Source organism: Bombus pascuorum, chromosome 13, assembly GCF_905332965.1.
Source record: "Bombus pascuorum chromosome 13, iyBomPasc1.1, whole genome shotgun sequence".
NCBI lineage: Eukaryota > Metazoa > Arthropoda > Insecta > Hymenoptera > Apidae > Bombus > Bombus pascuorum.
The window spans coordinates 1,128,113-1,151,293 of record NC_083500.1 but is presented as its reverse complement, the minus strand read 5'-3'; the positions used below and the strand labels follow the sequence as shown (position 1 = coordinate 1,151,293).

At 37.3% G+C, this 23,181-nt stretch overlaps 2 protein-coding genes across 4 annotated transcripts in view; both read left to right on the top strand.

The window, feature by feature from the left end:
* Positions 1-681: 681 nt before the first annotated feature.
* LOC132913766 (mitochondrial inner membrane protease ATP23 homolog) lies at positions 682-3,154 on the top strand. Its single transcript, XM_060972298.1, has 5 exons — positions 682-1,018; positions 1,386-1,431; positions 1,509-1,590; positions 1,659-1,883; positions 2,024-3,154. The coding sequence occupies exons 1-5, from the start codon at positions 802-804 to the stop codon at positions 2,219-2,221; spliced, it is 768 nt and encodes a 255-aa protein (XP_060828281.1). The 5' UTR covers positions 682-801; the 3' UTR covers positions 2,222-3,154.
* A 13,149-nt stretch (positions 3,155-16,303) lies between these two features.
* LOC132913436 (neuronal acetylcholine receptor subunit alpha-7-like) overlaps positions 16,304-23,181 on the top strand; it is a 167,693-nt gene continuing 160,815 nt past the window's right edge. For all 3 annotated transcript variants that reach the window (XM_060971791.1, XM_060971790.1, XM_060971789.1), the window contains exon 1: positions 16,304-16,652. Coding sequence is in view for 2 of the 3 variants with exons in the window: in XM_060971790.1 (XP_060827773.1) it covers positions 16,607-16,652 (46 nt within the window). In the remaining variant the exon portion in view is untranslated. The remainder of the gene's footprint in view (positions 16,653-23,181) is intronic.

Genomic DNA, 23,181 nt, shown 5'->3' with positions numbered 1-23,181 from the left:
AAAGTCCACAAAATAGCTTTCGAAAATTCCGAGAAATGATGTCAAATTCCAAGAATTATCGAAATAGTGCCACCTCTTGTAAGATTATATTCTTTTGATATAAAATCGAGATTCTGATAAATAATTTATCGCTAAACCAACAATTTCAACTTCGAAAAATTTCTGGAACATAATATCATTTTCAAGGATCGGCGAAATTGTGCCACCTCCTATACTAATTTTTAATTTTTTCGGAGAAGATCAAGCTGTTTCCAAGAATTTCAAAATGTTTCGAATACCTCTCATGATATTTTATTCTCTTAATACTTATCAATACTTACCAATTTTCTCGAAATCTTTTGTCTCTTTTTATAACTTATTCTTTAAACTTATGAGAATTGAAAAAGATTTGAGAATCGTGGATGTTGAAAAGATTTTATATGGTTAGGCATCCATTTGCAAAATTAGATTGTTTTATTTAATTCAATTCATAAGTTTGCAATAATACTACAATTTTATGAGTTCTTAATTTTCTGTATAATAATCTAATAACTTAAAACTACTCTAGTATGGCGTTGCGCTTCCGCTGCACATTTTCTAAACGTTTGATTTTAGCCAATTTCGTACTTTTGGTTGAATTTCTCCCATGCTCTCCAGCAATCACCTTACTTATCTCCGATATATGTTCGTAACATTGTATCTGTTCATGTGCACGTGTTAGTTCTAGGTTCTATGATGTAATACCATATCATAACCTATATTTCGATTGTTTTTGTAATTAGTGCTCTTCAAAGCAATAATATAGACTAATATTTTCAAATAATGACTGTCAAAAATGAAAAAAATGAAAAACAATCAGATTCTGAGAAACGTAGTAATATTGAAGAAATAGAATATTCTGATCTTTACCCAGGCAGAAAAAGTCGAAGTGACGAAAAACAATCCCGTACATGGTTTGATGTAATTACTTTTAATGAACAAAGGAAAAATTACGAGAAGATAAACTGTGAAATGAATGTTTTTAACTGTGTAAAAAAGAGTAAGATTCGTCTATCTATTTCTAAACATTTTTTAAATAAGTTTGTTCTACTTTGGATTTACTATATGGTTATTATATTTTTCAAGTGTCAATTGTGCTCAACAGGAATATTATTTTGACATTAAAAATAAACAAAAATTCATATTACACAGAAAAAGAGAATTTGCTATATATTTTTCTTAAATTAAAAACTGTCATTGTGAAAAAATTTCTCTGAAGCAAAATTGGAAAACTCGTATTTAATATTATAATTTTGCTTGTATAAACAAATATTAATATACATATATGTTTATATCACTTATATTATACAGTATATGATATATATTAATCAAAGAATTATGTAAATAATAAATTATATATATTTTAGGTCCTCTAGTGAAACTAATGTTAGCAGCATTAAAAAGTTCAGGATGGTAAGTAATATTTAGATTTTATGTACTTTCTTATTCTGTTATATTCTAAGAAGTAAATAAGTGATGGATAATTTCAGTGAAGTTGATCTTGGTCGTCATATTTCATGTGAAGTATGTGATGATACAGTTAATGGTGGTTATGATCCTGACACAAATCAGGTAAATGTTATTAAAAATCTTTGTATGTATCAATATATAAGTAATATAAAATATTTCATATTTTTTAGATTATAATTTGCCAAAACACTGCTAAGAGCAGAAATCGAGTTCAAAGCACTTTAAGTCATGAGATGATACATATGTTTGATTATTGCCGTAACAAACTTGATCTAAACAATATAGATCATTTAGCTTGTACGGAAATAAGAGCAGCTAATCAATGTCATTGTAGTTTTCTTGGTGCATGGTATCGAGGAACTGCTTCACCTTTTCATATTAAAAAGGCACATCAGGTAAGTATTGTACATATATTGTACATATTGTACAAAATATTCCCCGTCATGCAATTAAAATATATTCATCCCATGTTATATTATAGAATATATCATAATCATATTATACAGTTGTTATTATAGTTATATTTTTCCTTTAGGACTGTGTTATAGACAAGGCTGTTAGGTCACTAGTTGCTATAAAAAGTATACCAAAGGAGGAAGCAACGAACGCTGTGATGCGAGTTTTTACCAAGTGTTATAATGATTTAGAACCCGTTGGAAGACGACTTCGACGAAATTCAATGGATATGGAGAAAGCATACTATGAGGGGCCATATTATGGATATTCAGAATAAAATTTTTTTTTTATAGAATCTCAAGTTTACATAACTTTTGAGGTACATCAAAATAGTACACTTACTAAGAAATAATATGATTTTGTTATATCATTTTAATACTCGTCTATGAAACTAATTATTATCATTCTTATTACTCTCATTATGATAGTGTATTAAATTGTATATTTATTCTGTATATACATTTAACCTTTTAATGATAATTTCGAAAATTTCCATATGAAGCAAGAAAAGTATGATTTTTGTTGATAATTTTATGCGAGAAGTTTTCGAAGACAAAAACATCTTTGAATCGAGACTTCGGCGTAAAAATTTATTTATTTGATCAATTTAACCATTATTTTATCAAAAAACGTAGCATAGAACCTATATATTCACGCCATAGTAGGCGTGAAGTATAGCTTGACGATGCTTAAGATTTATATCGTTTGTCGGATCGTGTATGCAGAAATCCTTGAGGTCAGGGAGACTCGGGTGTACGTCGATGGACTGTAGTTTTCACGAGATCGGAGAAGACAGTATGAATTTCTGATGTAACAGTCGTCTGGAACGATTCTACTTTTAGCCTAACTACGTATCTACCTACCTACCTTATCCTACGACGGGTGTGACGATATGTTCTCAGTTATTCTGGGTAGCTCTTCCGCAGTTCAGGTTTCCGCAACTGACTCTTACGATCGATGTAACGCGTCTTCGACATTAGGCTATTAGTAATAACTAAACCTAAGGTACAGAATTGCTTCCACAGCGTGCGGATCTCTTCATATCTGTCACCCAAGAGTTACGAGGAGGTCCTCTTTGCAACTCAAATTTACGAGCACTAAATTTATAATTTCTATTTATCTTTACTTTGTCGTCTGAATAGAATCTTCAACTATTAACAAGAACTTATATTAAAATCCTTATATTTAATAATAAAGAGTCCAAAACTGATATGATTATTACAAATCTTATATGCCATAAGATACATTAACAATGGTAATGCTAAGAATTGACAACGCAATGAAAATAGCGACACATACGAGGATTCGCAATGAAAGAATGAGTCAGGCCTAGTAATACAGGCTCTTTTATATCCTGCTCATCGCTGTATGTGAGATGCTGGTCTACGTGAAGATGTAGCTTCTTCTTAATGGATGTTGATATTGAAATTGACAACGGGGCTCGCGTTCGCATACCTGGGTCTCGGGTGTCATATACAAAGAAGCGAGAGATAAAAAAATGCTTATGTCGGTAAAACAACAAGGCGTCGGTAGGCCGACATCACAACGTACTCTACCGGTAGTTATGTATTGCTATCTATCCGTATATACTCTAAATTACTATTACTTTTGTTTCTAATAGATGGCAGCACATGATTTGTCCATAGATAACACACAACATGATAGTACTGACAAAAATAGACATATACCGTGTATGAAACAATAAGCGCAATAATGTGAGACAAGGATAGACGTATATCACGTGTGGTACAAAGAGCGAAATATTGTGTAATAAAAGTAGATATATATGTATGCATATATATCCTATATATATGCTCGTGTTAGACAAGGGCAATAGTAACGATCAATCAGGAACAAGTGTACACGATCGCAAAGTGGTATTTGCTTCCTACTTTACGGAGAAGAATTTCATTTTTCAAAACCGAAATTACATTGCAGAAAATAAATACATCACATCATTGAAGTTCAATATTGAAGATACTACGAAAAATAATAAAAATTCTTTCTTCATAACAGATTTTTATAATATTTGTGTATTTAATATTTAGGATATATGATGATAGATGATTTTCATTGAAAATATAAAATGTTTCTGGAGTATCGATAAAATATTAATAGAATAAGGAATTTGATAGGCAAGAATGAGCTGCACAGAAGGTTGGGTTTTTGTTGCTCCCATTCAACAGGCAGTAATTACAGACATCATAAACGCTGGCCAAGCCCAGAGTTTAGAATGAGCGCTTGAAGAAAAGTTTCCGCGCGAATTTTTCCCTGAAATTGGAAAAGTTTAATTGCTTCTAAAAGATATTTGACGATTTTCCTAGATCCTGGATATTCTATTCGACGTTCCTGTTTCTCTATCTCGGTGTTAATTTTTAGGAATTCTAGTAAATGAAATCTTTGTAGCTTCTTATATATATTTATTTAACTAATTTTAGTTGCATCTTTTGATAGATGCAGGATCCTTGTTAACTAAAGAAACATAATACATATTTACATCACTCGAAAATATTTCCAGCTATAGATGTGGAATATTATTATAAATTAATATCCGCTTACGAAGACTTACAAAAAGAGCAAAATTGTATTTTCTGAAAATTTATTTCGCTTCTGTACCGATAATTTTGTCTTTTAATCTCAAAATAGATTGGTTTCATGGAGAAGTAGATGGATTGCCATAGCAGATGGAAACGAATAAGTTTCTCTAGGAATAAAAATAATTACAGCAAACACTGGTTGATGTATGAGCGACTGCAGTAAATTTAATAAGATAACAATCTTTCAATTTTTTTTTTAACAACACATTTTATTTCGAGTCGACTATTTTTATTAGTTGAACATATATATCAATTATGTTCGTTCTTAGTTTTCACTATACTATTCTATATTCTATATTGAATTACTAGATTCAAAATATTCTTTGTAAAATTTTAATCAACGTGGAAATTCTACGAAATGATAGTACAATAATCAATGTTAATTTTCAATTGCGAGGTAATTTTTGCAATAATAAATTATTATACAGAAGTAAAAGATCGGAAAATATAAAATCTCTTTATTTTTCGTTTCCATTCATTAAACAGGACTCGCGAGACTATTCAAGTTAATTGGACTGTCGAGATCACCGGGTATAACGAAGAAAGCATTCAATTAGTCAGTAGAACACGTGTTAAATATGAGCCGAGAAACACGAAGAAATAACTTATAGATGTTCGTTAAAAGAATATATTGCGTCGTCAGCTATAAACTTGTACATTATACTTTGCAATTTAATATTTCCACGCAAGGTGATTTTCTTTTTTGACTTTTTATATTGATCGTTAGTTCGAATAATTATATGCTACGTTGCACTAAAAAGGATTTAGTATCTCCTCTCGTAATAGCTTTTATTTTATTTAAACGAATATCGATGAAATTTCCCTACGAGGACAAAGGATTATCATTTGAATTCCATTTAACACTTTGATTTGAAATTGATAATTGTTATAAGTAGTGTATTATCAGGAAATAGAGTAGAACGTTAAAGAAATAAGAAATAAAGTGGAATGTAATAGATATAGATGCATAGATCTTGAAACACATATAGCGTTATAGTGTTAAATGTTGTCCATAAATTTATCCGTAAATTATCTTAAGTTTCACGAAACAAAGACGGACTCTTTATAGCGTCAAAGTTATTTTATTCTTCCTTTTTGCTATCTCTGAGAATACCCACTCCTCCGGATTTTGCCATTTTACTCTAATTGCCATACATAGCTCATCTGTTGTTTTATACTTTTTCTTCAAAACAATTATTACTATATATTGTTACGTTTGTTTTATTTTGACTGGAATTCACGTGGAATTTTCTGCTTCGAAGCGTTCGATATGACCCTTTAAAACGAAAGATAGCATCGGTCGAGGTAAGAAGAAGAAAAAGAAGAAGAAGAAGAAGAAGGAGGAGGAGAAGAAGAAGGAGAAGAAGAAGCAGGAGAGAAAGAAGAAGGGAGAAAATGTACGACACGGACCATGTGGGACATGATAAATCGTTCGGGTATCTCTTTTCTCCGATTGCCCGTGTAACATCGCCATCGTAGAGGCACGAAGTGCTACCATATTACTTCGTTTCGCTCGACCTGCTACTTTTTTGCCGCGTTTAAAAGAAATACGCCTTTACTTCCCATAACCTGGCGATCTTTTTCAATCCTCTGCGAATTGTCACATGTCAGAGCGCGGGTTGAAAATTGCATTTTCAATAATTCATCGAAACATACGTGTGTTACTCCGATCTGTGAAGGAACCGAATAAATTATTTCGTGAAGAGACAAAGTAAAAATCAAACGGAAAACTTGTGAATCTAGTTTGCTTTAATAGCTGAAAAGATCGAGTTTTATGGAAAAAATCAAGCTCTGTGAATATAAAATATTGATATATTGATCTAGGTGAAAAGTCTGAAGCTTTAAAACGGAAACACGAATGTTACATATTAAGCCGCGACTATCGTGAGATTTCCTTGACGCATCTATGCAGCACAGAAGCGACACACACTTCGTATACATCGTAAATTTCATTCAACGTTGATAAATCCTCGAACCTTAAATCCAACGATTAAAATTTTCGCGTGAAAATCATCTGTTATTAACGTCCTCGCGCTAACTTTTTCTGCAATCCGCTCACGAGAGTCATCTATTTCAGTTCATTCGTCATTTACCACCAGCAGCCTGAGCGTCGCGTCGTTGCTTCATGTGTACAGTACAAATACGAACGGTCGTTTCTTGCCGACTGACTTTTTCTGATAAATGTGCTTGACGAATGCTAAAGAACACGTCTCTCCTTCATTCCTTGACTTCTACGCTCCATCGTCCTGATAGTAGAAAATTCCTGCCTATTGCGAAGCCCTGCAATGCTTTCGCGACATCCAACCGAGTTTCCGAAACTCGGTGCACGTGCTCTGTCAACCTGATAACACAAAATAACAAGGGGAAGGAATACGCTTTTCTTGACTCGAGAAATGTTCCACATTTCACTACTACGAAATGAAAGTTATTCGTTGAAAAGTTGTTCTGTGTCACATACATTTTTACTGTTACTAATAATGGACAATTATAAATTACTAACTTAATATTAGTATAGTTGCATTTTAACTAATCTTTATTTTCTGTTGTCTTTACTTTAATATAACAAGTATTCCATCTACTCTAACAATTTCGGTATACAGAATCGACAAGTGTAAGTTTTCAAATATACGAACATATATTAAAAATGGACAGAAATATATTCTTATATTTATTAATATCCATAATACCAAGAATTGTGTTACGAAGAAGATAAGGAACGAGTACTGGGAGGAAAAGGAAGGATCCTTTCTACTAAAAATTCATATGTCCCGCGTGTATCAGAAAAATATAGACACGGATGTGATCTTTGAAAGCCAGAGAGACAAGGGTGTGATAACGCACGAGTTTGATTTATGAGTATGAGTTATAAAACCCTGAGTAGATATGGCTACTTCTTTATTTTATGTCGGGAAGATCGCAGCGATATAGATATTCGATCGAACGTTTTTTGAAATCTTACGAGACTTAAAACTTTAGTCGAGTTATTTAAAATAGGGTATTTGTTACCGAACGATCACGAAAATCTACAAGTTCTGTGATATTTTCGTATTTTTATGTGAAAACTATGAAGCAGAAGTTATAATTTTAATGGCGAACGTGAGAGGATAGTACGAAGGGAAGAATCGAAGTTAAGGAATTTTGGAGCTTTCACGAAATCCTTTGAGTAAATCCTTTGGCATCGTAGAAAATTTCTCGCGTTTCACCTAAATATGAAGGTCTCTGGCAATGTTACGAAGAAGCCACGTCTTTCGTGATTTAACACCGGCGAAAACGGATCATTGAAGACGTTGCAAAGCCTTTTAGGCCGGGTGCTGTCAAATTACAGAGGGTCGACCTGAATTCACCGTGTCAAACGTTTTTTTTTCCGAGAAACTATGTAAAATAAAAGGCTGGCACACATATAGCGTTCACTTTTAAGTGCTACGTCCTGCACGTGACACTCGGTAGGAAGTTGAAAGGCAAAGCGGCAAACTTAGGTGTCGAAGTTCATCGATGACCTGGTTTAGAGTGTTTTTAATGAAACTGTCCAGCCGATTGAAAGTCACTTTGATTTATAGCGAACTAACGAGAAAGGCGCCTGCTTGTCACGCACTTAGCCAATGATTTCTTTTGATAAATGATCGTTTTGTGTACGTACGTATGCGTATATAGCGAGCGGATGACTAAAATTAAAGCTTATCGTTGCTTGTACATCTCGTGTAAAGCTATTGAAACTATCGAATAAACGTCGAACCTATTAAAACGATCTATTTTACCGGAAAAAAGTCGTATAGCATCTGCGCGTGATAGCACAATTTTTACAAAAAGGTTTCAAGTGTCAGAGGGTTAATGATACCGTGATTTATAACAACCGCATTTTATGATTTTCACGATTTTCGCCGAAAAGAGATTCGCAATCCGAGAAGGTGTTGCAACTTTCGAAAGACATCATGGAGATTGTGGCCAACTTCGACAGAACTGTTGGCCATTAATACCAAGTTGCGCTGCAAGCACAACTTTCCAACTGTAGTTGTCTTCAATTTCTCTCAATATACCATTTCCGCCTCAAAGTACGGTAGCTGGTCGCATGTTCCCGAAGATTCGTTAAATCTTAAGTATCTAAAGTGCGCGTACGAAATATGAAATACCGATTTATCAATCTATTACAAATCGATCTATACAGCGTGATCGTTATTAGAAATATAATTTCATATTCATATTTGTTTTCTTTTTTTTTATTATTATTTAATTTGTACTTTACAATTTGTTCAGCTGGGCATTTGGTAAATTTTTCTAACTTAATTGCTAAATAACATGTGGATGGCTACCCCCAACGGGATACCATCTTCGAGTTTGACTATTTTATTTCTTTAGTGAGGTCAGTGGGGTGTTTTCTTTTTAGTCTTCTTTCTATGAGAGGTTTGCTCGCTTCAGCAGCCAGCTGGTTTGGATGTGTTACCGTTCTTTCCTTGTATTTTTCTGAGTACTTGCCGATTTCTTCTTTGACCGTTGGTATTTTTAAGTCTTTGCGTATATCCTCGTTTCTGACATACCATGGGGCGTTGACTATTGTTCTCAGTATCTTCGATTCTAGCGACTCTAGTTTATTTATGTGGCTCATTACTGTTGTCCCCCATAGTAGTATTCCGTACGTTCAAATTGGTTTTATTATCATTTTGTATATTTTTAATTTATTTTCTATGCTGAGTTTAGAATTTCGTCTAGTTAACCAGTACATTTATCTTTGTTTTTCTTCCAGTCGGGGGAGACACGATCACGATGAAGCGCGTCAACGGGAGTCATAAATTCCCGTTACGATTATAACAATCGACACCACGAACAGGTCGATCCCCTTATTTCTTGTGGGATAATAGGGGTGTTTGTTGTGGAATAAAACTGTAATCAACAGTTCTATAATATTTATATTTTCAACAATTTGTTACACTTAATATGTCGGAAGATATATTTGATATAAACAATTGATAGTTGTGGACTTGATAGTTGAAGCGTATAAGTAGAGAATAGATTGAATTAACGTCGCGTAGACCGTAGTGATGACTGTCCTAAGATTGTAGGAACAGTTAAGTGGTCTGCACAAAGTTTATAAGAACATTAGAATTGACTGTTATAAGTTTGTAGCAACAGTAGATGACTGCGTCGAGATTGAAAGAACAGTAGATGACTGCTCCAAAGATAAGACAGTTGAGTTGACTGCACGAAGATTGGAAGAACAATGAAGACCCGTCTCGTGCTATTACGGAGGAAAGCTCGGTGTGTGTGTGCCTTTTTGAACTATGAACGCGATTTCGTTGTTCACACTTTTCGGTAGGAAAGTGAGGGTAACGATCCGTGATGCCCATTGGTTATAGCCAACGATAATAAGTGAAAATATGAGAAAAAAGTCTCCTGCCAACGTGGCTTGGTTGTTCATGGAAATATCCAAGTGGAGTCCTAGGTTAATTTGCCTTGTTTGTGTTATGTGCGTGCCATTCAATCGGACATTAGGTGGTTTCCGTTTTCTTAGTGTAAATGTAATATGGTTGCATTTATTGAGGTTTGCTTTTATTTGTTTATCTTGTAGTCATTTTTTTATTTTTGTGATGTGGTTTTGTAGTAATGAGACTGCTGTTTCTGGATTAGTGTATCTGACTAGTACACCCGTGTCGTCTGCGAATGTCAGTATTTTGCTATTGGTAGATGTTGGTAGGTCGACTGTGTATAATGTGTAATATTGGGCCTAAGACGCTTCCTTGCGATACCCCTACCTTGATGTCTTTTACTTCAGAATATACATCCTTTATTTTTACTACAAAGCTTCTGTTGCTTAGGTATGATTTGAGTAAGTGATGGATTTGTTCCCGGAGGAGTTTTTTGATTGTTTGTAAGAGGCTTTCATGGTTCACTTTGTCAAATGCTTTCTCAGTGTCCATGAAGAGAGCTCTACAATATTATTTCTTTCCTATTGCTAGTAAAATTTCGTTGACGAGTCCGTACATTTGCTCTATCGTGGAGTGTTTGTTTCTGAATCCAAATTGGTGATCTGGTATTAATTTTTCTTTCTCTATTGTTGGTTTTAGACGATCGTATATTATTTTCTGTAGTATTTTGGAAAACACAGGAAATAGTAATATTGGTCTGTAAGATGCATTCGTATTTGTTGAAGCGATTCTCACTTCTAGGAAAACTTTACATCTTCTCTAGTGTTTAGTTTTCTTAGTCTTCGAAGCCATTGAGTATTGTTTAGCTCTAAATCAATTTGAAGGGCCTCTCAGCTTCGTAGCCTTTTCTAGGAACATGGCTTAATGCACAGATGATGCAGTGGGGAATAGATGGGCTAGTTTTCCTAATTATATAAATACCGATAGACCCATGGTTTCGGAGCTCTATTGTAAAGTAACGCTGCCAGCGTGCGGAACTGGATTAGCATACACTGTACTTATACTTATACGTATACTTACTTAAATATATTTCTGTTATATATTCATTGCCATGCATTTCCTCTCTATTCTATTCCGAGATAAACCTCAACAGTATTGTTACCATAGGAATGGTGTGCACGAGATAGAGAAGAACTACGAAACTTTAATTATTAACGATTTATCATTTAAGTATTGTATAATAATGATTTGATAATCTCGTATTCGGGCGCACGTAGTTCATTATCGAATTGCAAGATGTCGCATAAATGCAACGGTTTATCGAAATAGCATATGATCTTACAAATATTTTGCAAATACGTGCAATGATATGGACATAAAATTGTTCTGAGACTGTATTGAATGCAAAGGTAGAGAAGCTATGAAAAATCTAGGATATTACGTTCGAGAAATTGGCGTATCTATTATACTTCTTATTCTTCCTTAAAGACAAACTTATTTCACAGAACGAGAGTTTACTTTTGTTGATAAAATTTTATTCGTAATATATGGAAGCGAATTATTTATGGAAGTAAATAATTCGTGTGATCGCTAAATTACTCGATGCTCGAACGCAAAGTCTGCGATGAAAATTTCAATCTTCTGTTTAAACAATTCGGATCGAGGATTATTAGGAAAATCTGTGCTCGCTAGTTTGCATCCCTCGATCTCCTGTCAGTATTCAGGTTAATTAGCGTTCTGTTGTGGTGCTGTTACGACGCCGTTCGAACGTCTCAAGCATGAAGACGCTGGTAGTATCGGGTAATCGATAATATCGAGAATATTCCGGTAACAATCGTCGATAGCGTGCGACTCCCCACAGAAGAAACAAACATTTATTCGTTTAATAATGTGGCACGACATGGGGTAAAGTAACATTAAACGAGCGTTATTAATTATGATGGAAACCAAAGAAAGGCATACCGAAGGAAAATACATACAATGTCTTTCATCGTATGATTAATTTTGGATAAATAGAGAACAAATTTTAGAGAACGGAGATATTCGTCGACCTTGTAAATCACTGAATACGATGAAAAAGGAACACACGGTGAAATAATCTCGTAATTAATATCTATTAACGCTTACAGTTAAACGTTGCGACATTTATATTCCACACGACGAACGAATAATAATAATATCAGTGACGAGGATTGCCGATTGTCAGACGTTCTCAACTTTCAACGTTTCAACCAAATTCTATATATCTACGTGTATAATTGTTAGTAACATTTTATCGGATTTGACGCGCGTATAATTTAGCAAAGTTGGGATAAGTAGCTTTAACGAATAAGAAAGATCAACAGCCATGCTACCATTTCTTAGATATAATCGTTATGTTCTTTCTCTTAAAAACTTGCTACGCTGCACGCATCGATATTTCGTGTAAATTTCAAAATCCACGTAAAACACGTATTGACGCAACATCTGAACGTTAGCGAACAATGAGAGCTCAAGCCGCGCATTAAAACAAAACGAAACCATCTCCACCCACATTTTTCATCGGCAGGAAAAAAATAGAACGAATTTTATCCGAACAATAAAAGGAGGATACTCTATTCGAGGTGTATTCAGAAACATACCGTGTTAGGTCAGTCAGAAAGTCCTGTTTTTTTTATCTTCTGCTTTCTGATATTCGAGAATACGAATAATCCTTGAAAAATACATTTCGGAAACTAACGGTAACGATAAATATATTTATTCGATTAATCCGAAGAAACAGTTATAGACAACTTTAGAGTATGTTACCGATAAGCTTCGAACTTCGATAAGATTCGAAAGTGATCCAACTGAAAAAGAAATGTTGAAATCCGAGAATTACAACAATATTTTTATTAGAATACATTGTCTTTCTAAATACTTTTTAATACTTTCTAATACGTATCCGCTTTTATCGTCAACGTATCGAAGAAGTATTTTCAAAGAATCATTTTTCACCTAATCATACGGGAAAGAATCGTATCGAATGAAACTCATTGGAAGACGAAGACATTCGATTTTAATTTCATGGTGAGATTAGCTCTGGCGAATGAAACATTGGCAGAATTTTCCGTACGTGAGAGATCATCGCCTTTCGGTTGATTGATGCTCAATTTTCCACGTAACCACGTCCATCGAGCGTCATCCCTGTTGTGAAGAACACAGGTCACTAGGCTCACGTAGCTGCACTCGTGTACGAATCGTAGAACGAAGTAGAAAGATCGACAGAGGAAAGGAACAAAAGGGAGTTTGAGCAGCGTAGCGTTAAGGAGTATCGGCAAGTGCTAAGCACGCCACTCGGAAGCTGTTAACCACAAAGCGGTTCTGGAGCCGCTGATTCTTTCGAGGCTGACTCGCGAGCGCATCAGTAATGGGAACAATGGAATCAAGTATGCCGGTTTGCGGCTAACGAATGGTAAAAATGTGATATAAAATGAGGCAGAGATCGAGGGCTCGCGTTTACAAAGTTCAATTAACAGACTTCGAACAGAGTTTCGTGGAAATATCGAAGTTCCAGCTAAATGTAAGTAGTGGATTCGCGTTAGCGATAACATGTCCGGATTTAATTAAGATATGCTAATCATGCTTGGAATAACAAGTATGAGAATAAAAATAAGAAGATTATAAAAATGGGAGCATCGCGGTATGAGTGGAAGTAACGAAGGTATTGCGATTGTAAGAGTGGAAAGATATGCAAAAATAAGACAGCTAAGTAAAGGTAAGTATTATTAAAATGGCCGGCAGATTACTTGTAAAAATGTTATGGTATAAATATTGTAACGTTAAGCAATTTCAATGATATTAGTTGGAAGAATTCCGATTGATTTAAGCATTACGAATAATTGAATAATACGAAGCACCTTCGAACACTGACAGAATAAAATATGTCTGGTCGAGAGGAAAGTGGCTCGAAACTAAATTGGAGCATGGTAAAGCTTGAAAAATTAATAACAAAAATGCCGCAATTTGCCGCACAGACGCGGCGGTCTCCCTTATAGCGCGAACCTTTTCAAAATGAACCTTTCGAAGAAAAATTGTGTCTTTCTTTAATCGAACGAAGTTCGCTAATTTTTACTTCTCCCATCTTCTCATAAATATATAATATGTATGTCTACATATTACGATTAAAATATGGCACATGGAAGTTGCTAAATATTACTGTGAATTTGCATTCACTAGTAATATTAAAATTATTTTACATTTTCAACAGATATTCTCGAAGAAATAACTAGTGTTATCAAACGAGGAAAATTTTTAACTGAAAAGTAGCATTTTATAATTTTGTATGTAAATAATTATTAAATTGATTTTAACTCTCAGTTGGTATTACAAATTGGATTATAGAAAACGAAGGTTAATTTTAAGTTTGCTTATATTTAATTTTAAAGTATTTCATTTTAATTTGTACATTTTATATTTTACACGATACCTGTTATCGATGGACTTTATAACGTAAAATATACTATAGAAATTACGGTGGAATATTCTGTAATTCAGTAACTAGTCATAAAGTTTTGTACTTGTCAACTACAACAGAACGATACCAATTGAGGGTTAAATATACGATAATCGTATTTTCAGGAAACACATTTTAACGAATAAAAACGATGGTTCTTAAAATAACAACAATTGCTATTCTAGAACGAGGATTAATAACAATCTCCAGGTATCCTACGACATAAATACGAAAACCTTTAGCCAGTTCCCGCGATCTAAAAAATAAAGCTGTAAACCTAATACAAACAAAACAGCGAAACGGAAATTCAATCCGGTCGATCAATCAGCAAGTTTCGCGGAACGATTTCGATACAAGAGATATGGTATAGAGAGCAGCAGTAGCAGCAATAGCAACAGTAACGGCAACAGCAGCGGTGGTGGTAGATAGGATGAAACAGTAGCGAATCTCAAGGATCAAGATCGCTAACGGAAGACGGATGGAAGGGCTAGGTTTGATGGAATGATTTCTGAATCTCGTCGCTGCTCTTTCTTGGCTCGTACGAGAAGAAGCGATGATTCACGCACGAAGAAAGGAGTCGAAACGTAGACTCGGAACGGAGATAGGCACAAAGCAGAAATCGGAGCATCGGGGCGTTAAGAGGACTCAGAGAGGAGACGGTATTCTCCCGCATACGGTTCTCTGTTGACTGAAGCGACTTAAGTCAACGCCGCGCTCACCTACGGTCTGGCACACTACGTTCTCCTCTACTTGGTGGAGATCGTGTGGGGAGGGAAAGAGACGAGACGACGGAGTGTGCGAAAGTTGCGGTCCGGTTAGAGGGGAAAGCCAAAGGATGGAGAAGGAGAAAAGACGAGCGAAGAGGAGGACAAGTAGCGCGCGGTTGGAAGCGGAGCGAGCGAGATGAGTGCGAAGGGTTCAAGTATAAGGATACCGAGGCATGCGCCGTCCTATCATATTGATCTCGCCATAGTAACGATTCTCTCTTCTCCGGCGATGTTGGCATGCACTATAGCAGGGGGACGAAGAGGGAAAGCCCGACGAGAGAACGGCGGAAGGGGGTTGTACCGCATGGTATACCATGCCACCCCACGATGCGCGAATGTGGGCCGTACGGGAGTGAACGAGAACGATGGTGAGAGGAAAGGGAAAGGAAGAGAGAGGGTGGCACTGATCGAAGAAAGAGGGAACACGCGAGCGAGAGGATCGGTATCAGTTGAAGAGAGACGAAAGGCATCGGTGGCGGTGGGCTACACAGGGCGCTAGCGCCAAAGAGAGCCGAGGCGGCGATACCGCGCGGCGCTGCAGCCAAATGAGAATCAGTCCAGCGTTGGTCGCCGGCGAGGGCGCATCTGACATTCCTGTGACAAAAGATACGGACGGGGACACTTGAGGACATTGGGGAAACGGTGGAACATCCGCGATAACCATCGATCTCGAACGGATCAGAAGGATGTTAACCGTGGTAGTAGTAACGTCACGGTGCTGACAGTCAGACGCGCTCTGGGAATCGGCGGGGATCGGACGGCGTGGAATAACTCGGATCGCAAGTCGGTCGAATGAGCTGGCTCACCGACAGACGACGACGACGACGACGACGACGACGCGTCTGTGAGCCGTGCAAGTAATTTTCGTGTACATACTCGCGACTACTCGCTATTCCGTGTGCAGGTCTGTTGCTTCTGATCCAGCGGAATACGAATCGGAGCAAGTCGTGCGTACATCAGGGTGGGAGGCAGAAACGCGAGTACACAGGGAAAGTAGAGAGTTGTGTGAAATTGAGCCGAGAGTACGAGTACAACGAGAGTAGATAAAAGAGAAGAAGAGAAATGTCCTCGATGCCCAACGATGCTGCACCAGGGCACAACCGAGCTGCTGAAGCTTAGTGCGTGCGAGGTGTACGCGCAGGGACACGCTGCAGGTCCACTGAGGCTGTCACGTGCCCCTGATAGAACGAAAACGATGCCATTACCGTGTTCAAGGCACGTAAATTCAGGTGGACCCTCGGAAGACTGAAGACCTCAGGCTCGGGTGAAAAGTTTGCACGAAAACGTAAGAAATCTCACAGTGCCTACGGGATCCAGCTGGTCCGTTCCTGTTCGACGCGTTTGCAGCCACGTGCGAGGACAACCGAATAGTGAGGAGGTGGAGGAGGCGGAGAAGAAGCCGGTGGTGGCGGAGGTGGTGGTGATCGAGGAAGGAGCGAACTGCTCCGGTTCCTCAATCGTGCAAACATGAGACGTTGGACTCTCATGGCGGCTATAGCCCTGGCTGCATCGGGTGAGTTGTTGCGACACTAGCTAACCGATCTATCTCTCTTTTAGATACTCTGTGTCGCGGCACAGGCATATAAATACATTTTTCATTGTGCTGCTAGGCTCTCGTCCTAGAGACGATCGCTTTTCTCGCGACGCGAACGGTCGGAACCAGGTGTTGTGCTTTTCCATACAAATTTCAACCGTGTTTCTTTCGTTCTTTTTTCTTTTCTTTTCATTCTTTTTTTTCTAGTTGCCGGTTTACTTTCACTGTTTCCTGTTATTGTCTCTGTCTCTCTTTCTGTCTGTCTTTGCATTCGTCTACTTGCCCGTTTTATTTTTCTCCCTCTTGTCTCTGAAGCGGGATATGCTCTCGAAACGCACGAGACGGGTCTCTGCATGGGTCGCGCCGTAGGGATTTCCACACGATGACGGTTTCGGTATTCTGGGCGATCTTTTAATCCTTTAAGCTGCGGCAATATCAAAAACGCGGCCGGAACGATAAATCTTCATCACCAAATAATGACGTCTGTCAAACCAGTTCTTACACGTCCGATCGAAACGAATTCGTGCGCGCGATTTGTTGTGTTAACCAATTTTCAATGACAGTCGGAGGATTGAAACGGAAGGCTGATTTATATCGCGATATTTAAGCTTTCGTCCGACCAATGAAAATATTTACGAGCCGTGATCTTTACGTTAATTAAAAAGACGTGTCACGTATTTCATCGGCCAATCTCAATATCGAAAAAGTAGCAATTTGTATCTCGAAATTTTGACAATCGTTTGCGGTAAATAAATTATTTTTTTTCTCTCTAGAGTTTCAAAGTATCAGACGTCGAATTTTCGACTAGATTCAAACGTCGTTAACCATTTCAACGTATTAACGAAAGTTTTCTCTCAATGCCATGCAAACAAACGTATCATTTGAGCATTCGCGCGAACGCAAGTTCAACGTTCGACCTGTTTCGAGTTCGTTATCGTCGCGAGTGCTCAAGACGCGCAGCGATTTTCAAATGAGCCCGAGGGAAGGTGTTGCTTTGCTACGTAACGTGTTGGCAGCCTGACGTCATTGGCGACGCTTCCTGCGTGACGTGCGCGCAGCCACTCTCTCGTTAGTACGCTGATTCCGGCCCGCAGACAGAACGTACACACACTCACAACGAAATTATTGCTGTCTCAATATTTGCGCACGTAATCTGACGGATATTTTCAGTTAAATTTTCGTCAATAAACAAACGCTGTTCCGCGGCTAGGTTTCTTTTTCGTCATGGTAATTTCTTCTACGAAGCTGGAAGCATCTGTTAATGAGAAAGAAGAAGACGGGGTGGAACAATCAGCTTCCGATGCGGTAAATTTTAATTGACGCGATGCCGGACTTGTGACCGTTTCCTTATTCTGTTTTGCGGAACGTTTGATTAATTGGGACCACGATGAGAACGATCGTCGTCCTTCATCATCTGTCTTCCTCTCTGTCTTTGTCTATGTACAACCATGACGGTGTGGGCGTAGGAAAGGATTTTCCGGTGTACAATTTGCCCACGCAATTCCCAGAGACCTGTCCCTGCGTTGCTTATTCGGAGCTGTTCGATTATAGACAAAAATGAGGGAGGAATTATGAAACGACGTTTATTTTTGCTCCTTGATGTGCATTTGGAATGTTGTCAGGAAATTTCTGAACAAATTTTAATCTCTTAAGGGATGCTGACGTACACGATTCAGGTTCTAACTGGAGATTTTTTGCAGAATGGCTGGATATACATATATTTTCGCTAGAAAAATAAAAGATGATTATCTTTTCCCGATCTTGTTAAATTCGTCCCTGAAGAAACTAAAGATTGAAATTAATTGCTCCTGATAGACCAACGTCTGCAAATTCTTCAGTTCTGAAATTCTTTGGTAGTTTTGATATTTTATGCAAGAGATATATGCGAATAATCTTGGTCCTTTTGTGACAAAAAGAACATAAAGAATGAATTTGCGAACCTATGTTTACAAGGATGTAGTTGATCTCGATTTACGAACGTATCTGTAAATTTCCTAACAAGGTTTCCAATACATCCTGTGTGAATAATATATAATGCATATACATTGTGTATATATACGTACACATATTAGACACCCATGTATATTGCGTGAATCATGAGTTCATCAACCGAATACTAAGCATACTAATTTCATGGCAATGGCTTGACCATTAGAATTTGATCAAGACTGATAAAGAATATGTATTTCGATAAATAGATATGGAAATATGAATTCCTTGGTTTTAAGTTACTATACTTGATGTTACGGTTCGTATCACGAGAGATCTGCCTCTTTTTAGGGAATTGTTGATGTAAAATCGAAGAAATAAATTAATCGCCTTTATAATTCATTAGATACTCCAATTTGCTTGTTCAGTATCAAAAACTTTCAAAAGAAATTTTGTCCATTTCCATATTCTGATAAATATTGAAAATATATAAAATATTTTCTTTTACGTTATCAATATTTACAACTGTTTCCAGTTTCATAAACCTCCAACTTCGATAAGATAACATCATTCTCTATTCCACACATAGCAACTTCCAATATATTTTACGTTGTGTACATGTTATACTGCACTCTATCTTCGCGTTATAGTTTCTCCGGTCTAATCGATCTCTCGTAAGAAAGATACTGGGATACAAACGTTAAATGAATTCGTGACAAGTTTCTCATAGAAGATACAGAAGAGCGATGATTGAGTACCGATTACGTTGCAATATTAAGCAGTTTACCGATTAAAATTGCAGTTGATTCATTTCGTTCTTCTCCTCATGAACGTTCTTCCTTGTAAATAACCCGATATGGGTCGAAGACACGTTCGACGCGTCTTTTACGATCTATGTAAACATCGTAAAACACGAGTTCGGTGTTTCCCGTTCGCGTGAAACAGAGAAAACATAAAGTTAACGAGGAATCATCTGCCGCTTTTCATCTCTTTTACGTTCTATCGCGAAGGAAAAGAATGGGAAAATCGTTGATCGCACCCGTAACTCAGCACGATACGCCGGTACGAGACGGGCGCACGTGCCGATTGCTGGCAGCGCGCGAAATACAAGAGGCATGAGAACAGACGTTCCAAAAATGAACCAGTAACAATGAAACATAAATTTCGAAACAGCTTTATCGCGCGATTAAATAACGCGTCGCCGTGACGCAAAACCAGGGAAGTAACAATACGTCCGCAGTAACGATAGGAACGACACTACCATTCCAGCCGACTATGTAAAAGCTCACCCGTAATTTGCGCACTGTACGGAACGCGGAAAAATACGTGACCCATTGTAAACCTGTATATATTCTGAGATACATCGGTGTACATCTATTCACTTAGATTACACGTGATTTCGATTTCATCGCGGAGATTTCTTCCGAGATTTCTGAACCAATTTTTAAACAAATTTGATTTTTTCGAAATAACAATTACTATTCAATTACTGAAATCTTTTTATATTAAAGATACTTTTACAATCCCTTTAAATTTTTAAATTGATTATCTTCTCATCAAAATCTTTCCCAAAGGTTAAATTAATGTTCCGACATGTTCTATCTTTATAACCTGCTTTAAATTTATATAGGAAAAATATTTTAAATTCTTTTATGGACACTGTACTCTTTGCTTACATAAAATAGTTAGAGAACTACGGGACAAAATTTAATAAAAGAAGCAACCAGAGCACAACACCGATGCGATAAAATTTAATAGTAATCTAGATAAAAAGTTAATAGTAATTTTAAAAAAAGAAAGAAGAGGAAGAAGAGATAATTTTTTTTATATAACACCATAAAATTTCATTCTTTCTCTGTCACGTAATCGGCATCGATTATTACAGTGATCGAGTCAGAGATCTCTTACTGTATTTGAAATGGCAGCGGGACATTGAGTACCCGGGTGACCAATCGAAGCCGTACGATCAGCAGAGTGGAGGATCGGTACTTCAGAGCACTCAGGGGGCTGTTTCCGAGCATCGACTCGCGACTCGACAATCGGCGCCCGTGCGACTGGACTTTATGTAGTATACACCGACGTCTGTCACGACGTTTGCGACACACGGAAAGAGCGACAGCTCACTCTCCGCAAATGTCGATGATTCGACGTGGCAGTCGTGTGATGTGTCGCTTTTCGTTGGTCCGGATTCGATTCTGCACCGTGCAGATGCAAGATTCCGCTAGTACACGCGTTGAGTACGCGCTCTCAGCCTGTTGGCCTGACTGCATGCGTAAGCGTGTACTTACGTGTGTGGGTGGCAGTGGGCGTATGTGGGTGTTCAACAGCGGAATATCGAGCGCGCGCGCCTGGTCGTTTGAAAAGCGGAGGACACTGTACGAGAGAGCTAGCCTTAACACACGGTCGCACGGTTGCTGCTGCAACCGAGACACACGCACAGGCGCATGAGCTATATATGTAGAGGTCGAACATGAATGTATATAGAATATGTTGATGTGCGTGTGTCTGTGAGCGCGCGTGGGCGAAATCGCACGCTCACAGAGTCGTCTTTCACCCTCTCTTTCTGCCTCGCTTGTCGAGCGCACGACTCTTTCGACAGGCGCGATCATGCACGTCAAGAGTGAAAACTGTGCCAAACGCTGCGAGAAGCTCCGGGAAAACAAGCTTTCAGCTGCTGCCCGCTTTTCCCACCGCAGCCACTGTCTTTAACGGGTCCATCGTTGACCAACTTTTTTTTATTTCTTTTATATTTTTTGGTCGGTTTGTTTAGATTTGAAACATATGGATCAATTTTTTCTCTTTCTTCAGGATATTCGTGGTCAGTGTTTATCGTATAATATATTTTACTGTTTCTCTCTGCTGCTCATAAATTTTACCTTCGATAGTTAAACAGTACCACTTCCACTTCTCATTTTTGTATTTGAAAAGTTGTCTAAAACACAATTCTGATATTCCTTTAGACAGTATCGTGTTGTAAATGTTTATTTTAATGTTAAGGCTGCCTTTGTTTTGGATTTTTTCTATCTTTGTTCGAAGGAACTTTTGACAAATTTAGAAATAATTCTGTTTGCTTTAAAAAGAATGAAAAAATTATTTGACTACAGGACCTATTTTTGATCATTTATGAATCTTCCGGTGGTTTTCACGAGCCCCGAGGCAAGGAAACGCGCTATCCTTATGAGCATTCGAGTTGCGGAGTTTTGTCGTGCGGTAATAAAAGTTTTATCAGGCTTCGTGATTTTATATACATTGGTTTTGAACCTGTCCGGTAACAGCTACCAGTGTGAAAGGATATAAGGTTTCGTCCTGTTAAAACATTTAAACAGCAACCGCCCATGCTTTGATGAAAATTTGAAAAACCCACGTTCACGTAAAACAAAATATCCGGTAATCATGACAAGCTTTCCGGATCCCGTTGATTTTGTAAATACATTTTTTACGACGTGGAAAACAACATGTGCGCGTAGTATAGATTCCTCGCATATAAATACACATTGCATTTTAAACTATTCAAACGAAAAAGGGAGAATCAAAAGGTAGTACTATTAAAATCTCCCCTTGATATATTAGAGTTAATTTTCACCTGATATTTCTCGTATTTTTTTATTTAAACTGCACACATAAACGCGCACTGCCCTATTCCTTCTGTAATCATTTACCCAACTTTTCGAGAATTTTTGCGAAAGGAATAATTTTAGCCAAATTCTTTTAAACGCGACAGGTGTATTTTACTAAATATTTACGTCCATAGAAAATGCTTTCTAAATAAAACAAATAGGAAGCGAGACGAGTTCTATGTACTATGGATAACCAAGTTTTTCATTAGAAAAATTTCAATTCTTTCGGTATATAAGCATCATTAAAATGTCTTGAGAAGCCTGTAAATAGCTTTTTGCAGGAACATGAACAGACAGACACATTGAACGATCGTGCCAAAATATTTTGTCGGTGGAAATAAAAATATCGAGGAAAAGTTCTTTAGCGTTTCCCAGTTACTTTGGCCTTTTTAATAAAAACAAGATTAATGTTATATTTTATTTAATGTTACATACATAATATTATATTTCGAGTTGGTCACAATGGAAGCTGTCTCTTTTACTCCAGTTGTAAGTTTTTTCTGCCAAAATTTGATTTTAAACCTCGAAACATCAATGAAACGAGGCACGATATAACTGTGGATGGAAGATTTCCCTATGGTGATTTTTGAGATTGAGCGTCTAATTATGAAAAAATAGGCAAATATAGTGGAAGCACTGGTCAAATCCCTCGGAAAGCTATCGCGATGTTACGGACAGAAACGAGCTTTGACTCACAAGATTTCTTCGTGGCCATCTCTTTTTTAGAATAGGGGTCGTTAAAATTTCAAACGTTGCGCGGCGCGTTTCAACTGCGCGTAGGCGTGCATACTCTCACTCTATTTTCTTGTATTTCTCGTCTCTTTCACTTCTCTGTTTCTTCCTCTACTCCTCAGCTTCGTTTCACAACTCTTACCGATCCTTTTCATTTTTTCCTTCGTATCTTCTTTCTATCTCTATCGCATCGTTTCTCTATAATTCATCGGGTTTCTCCAACCTTTTTT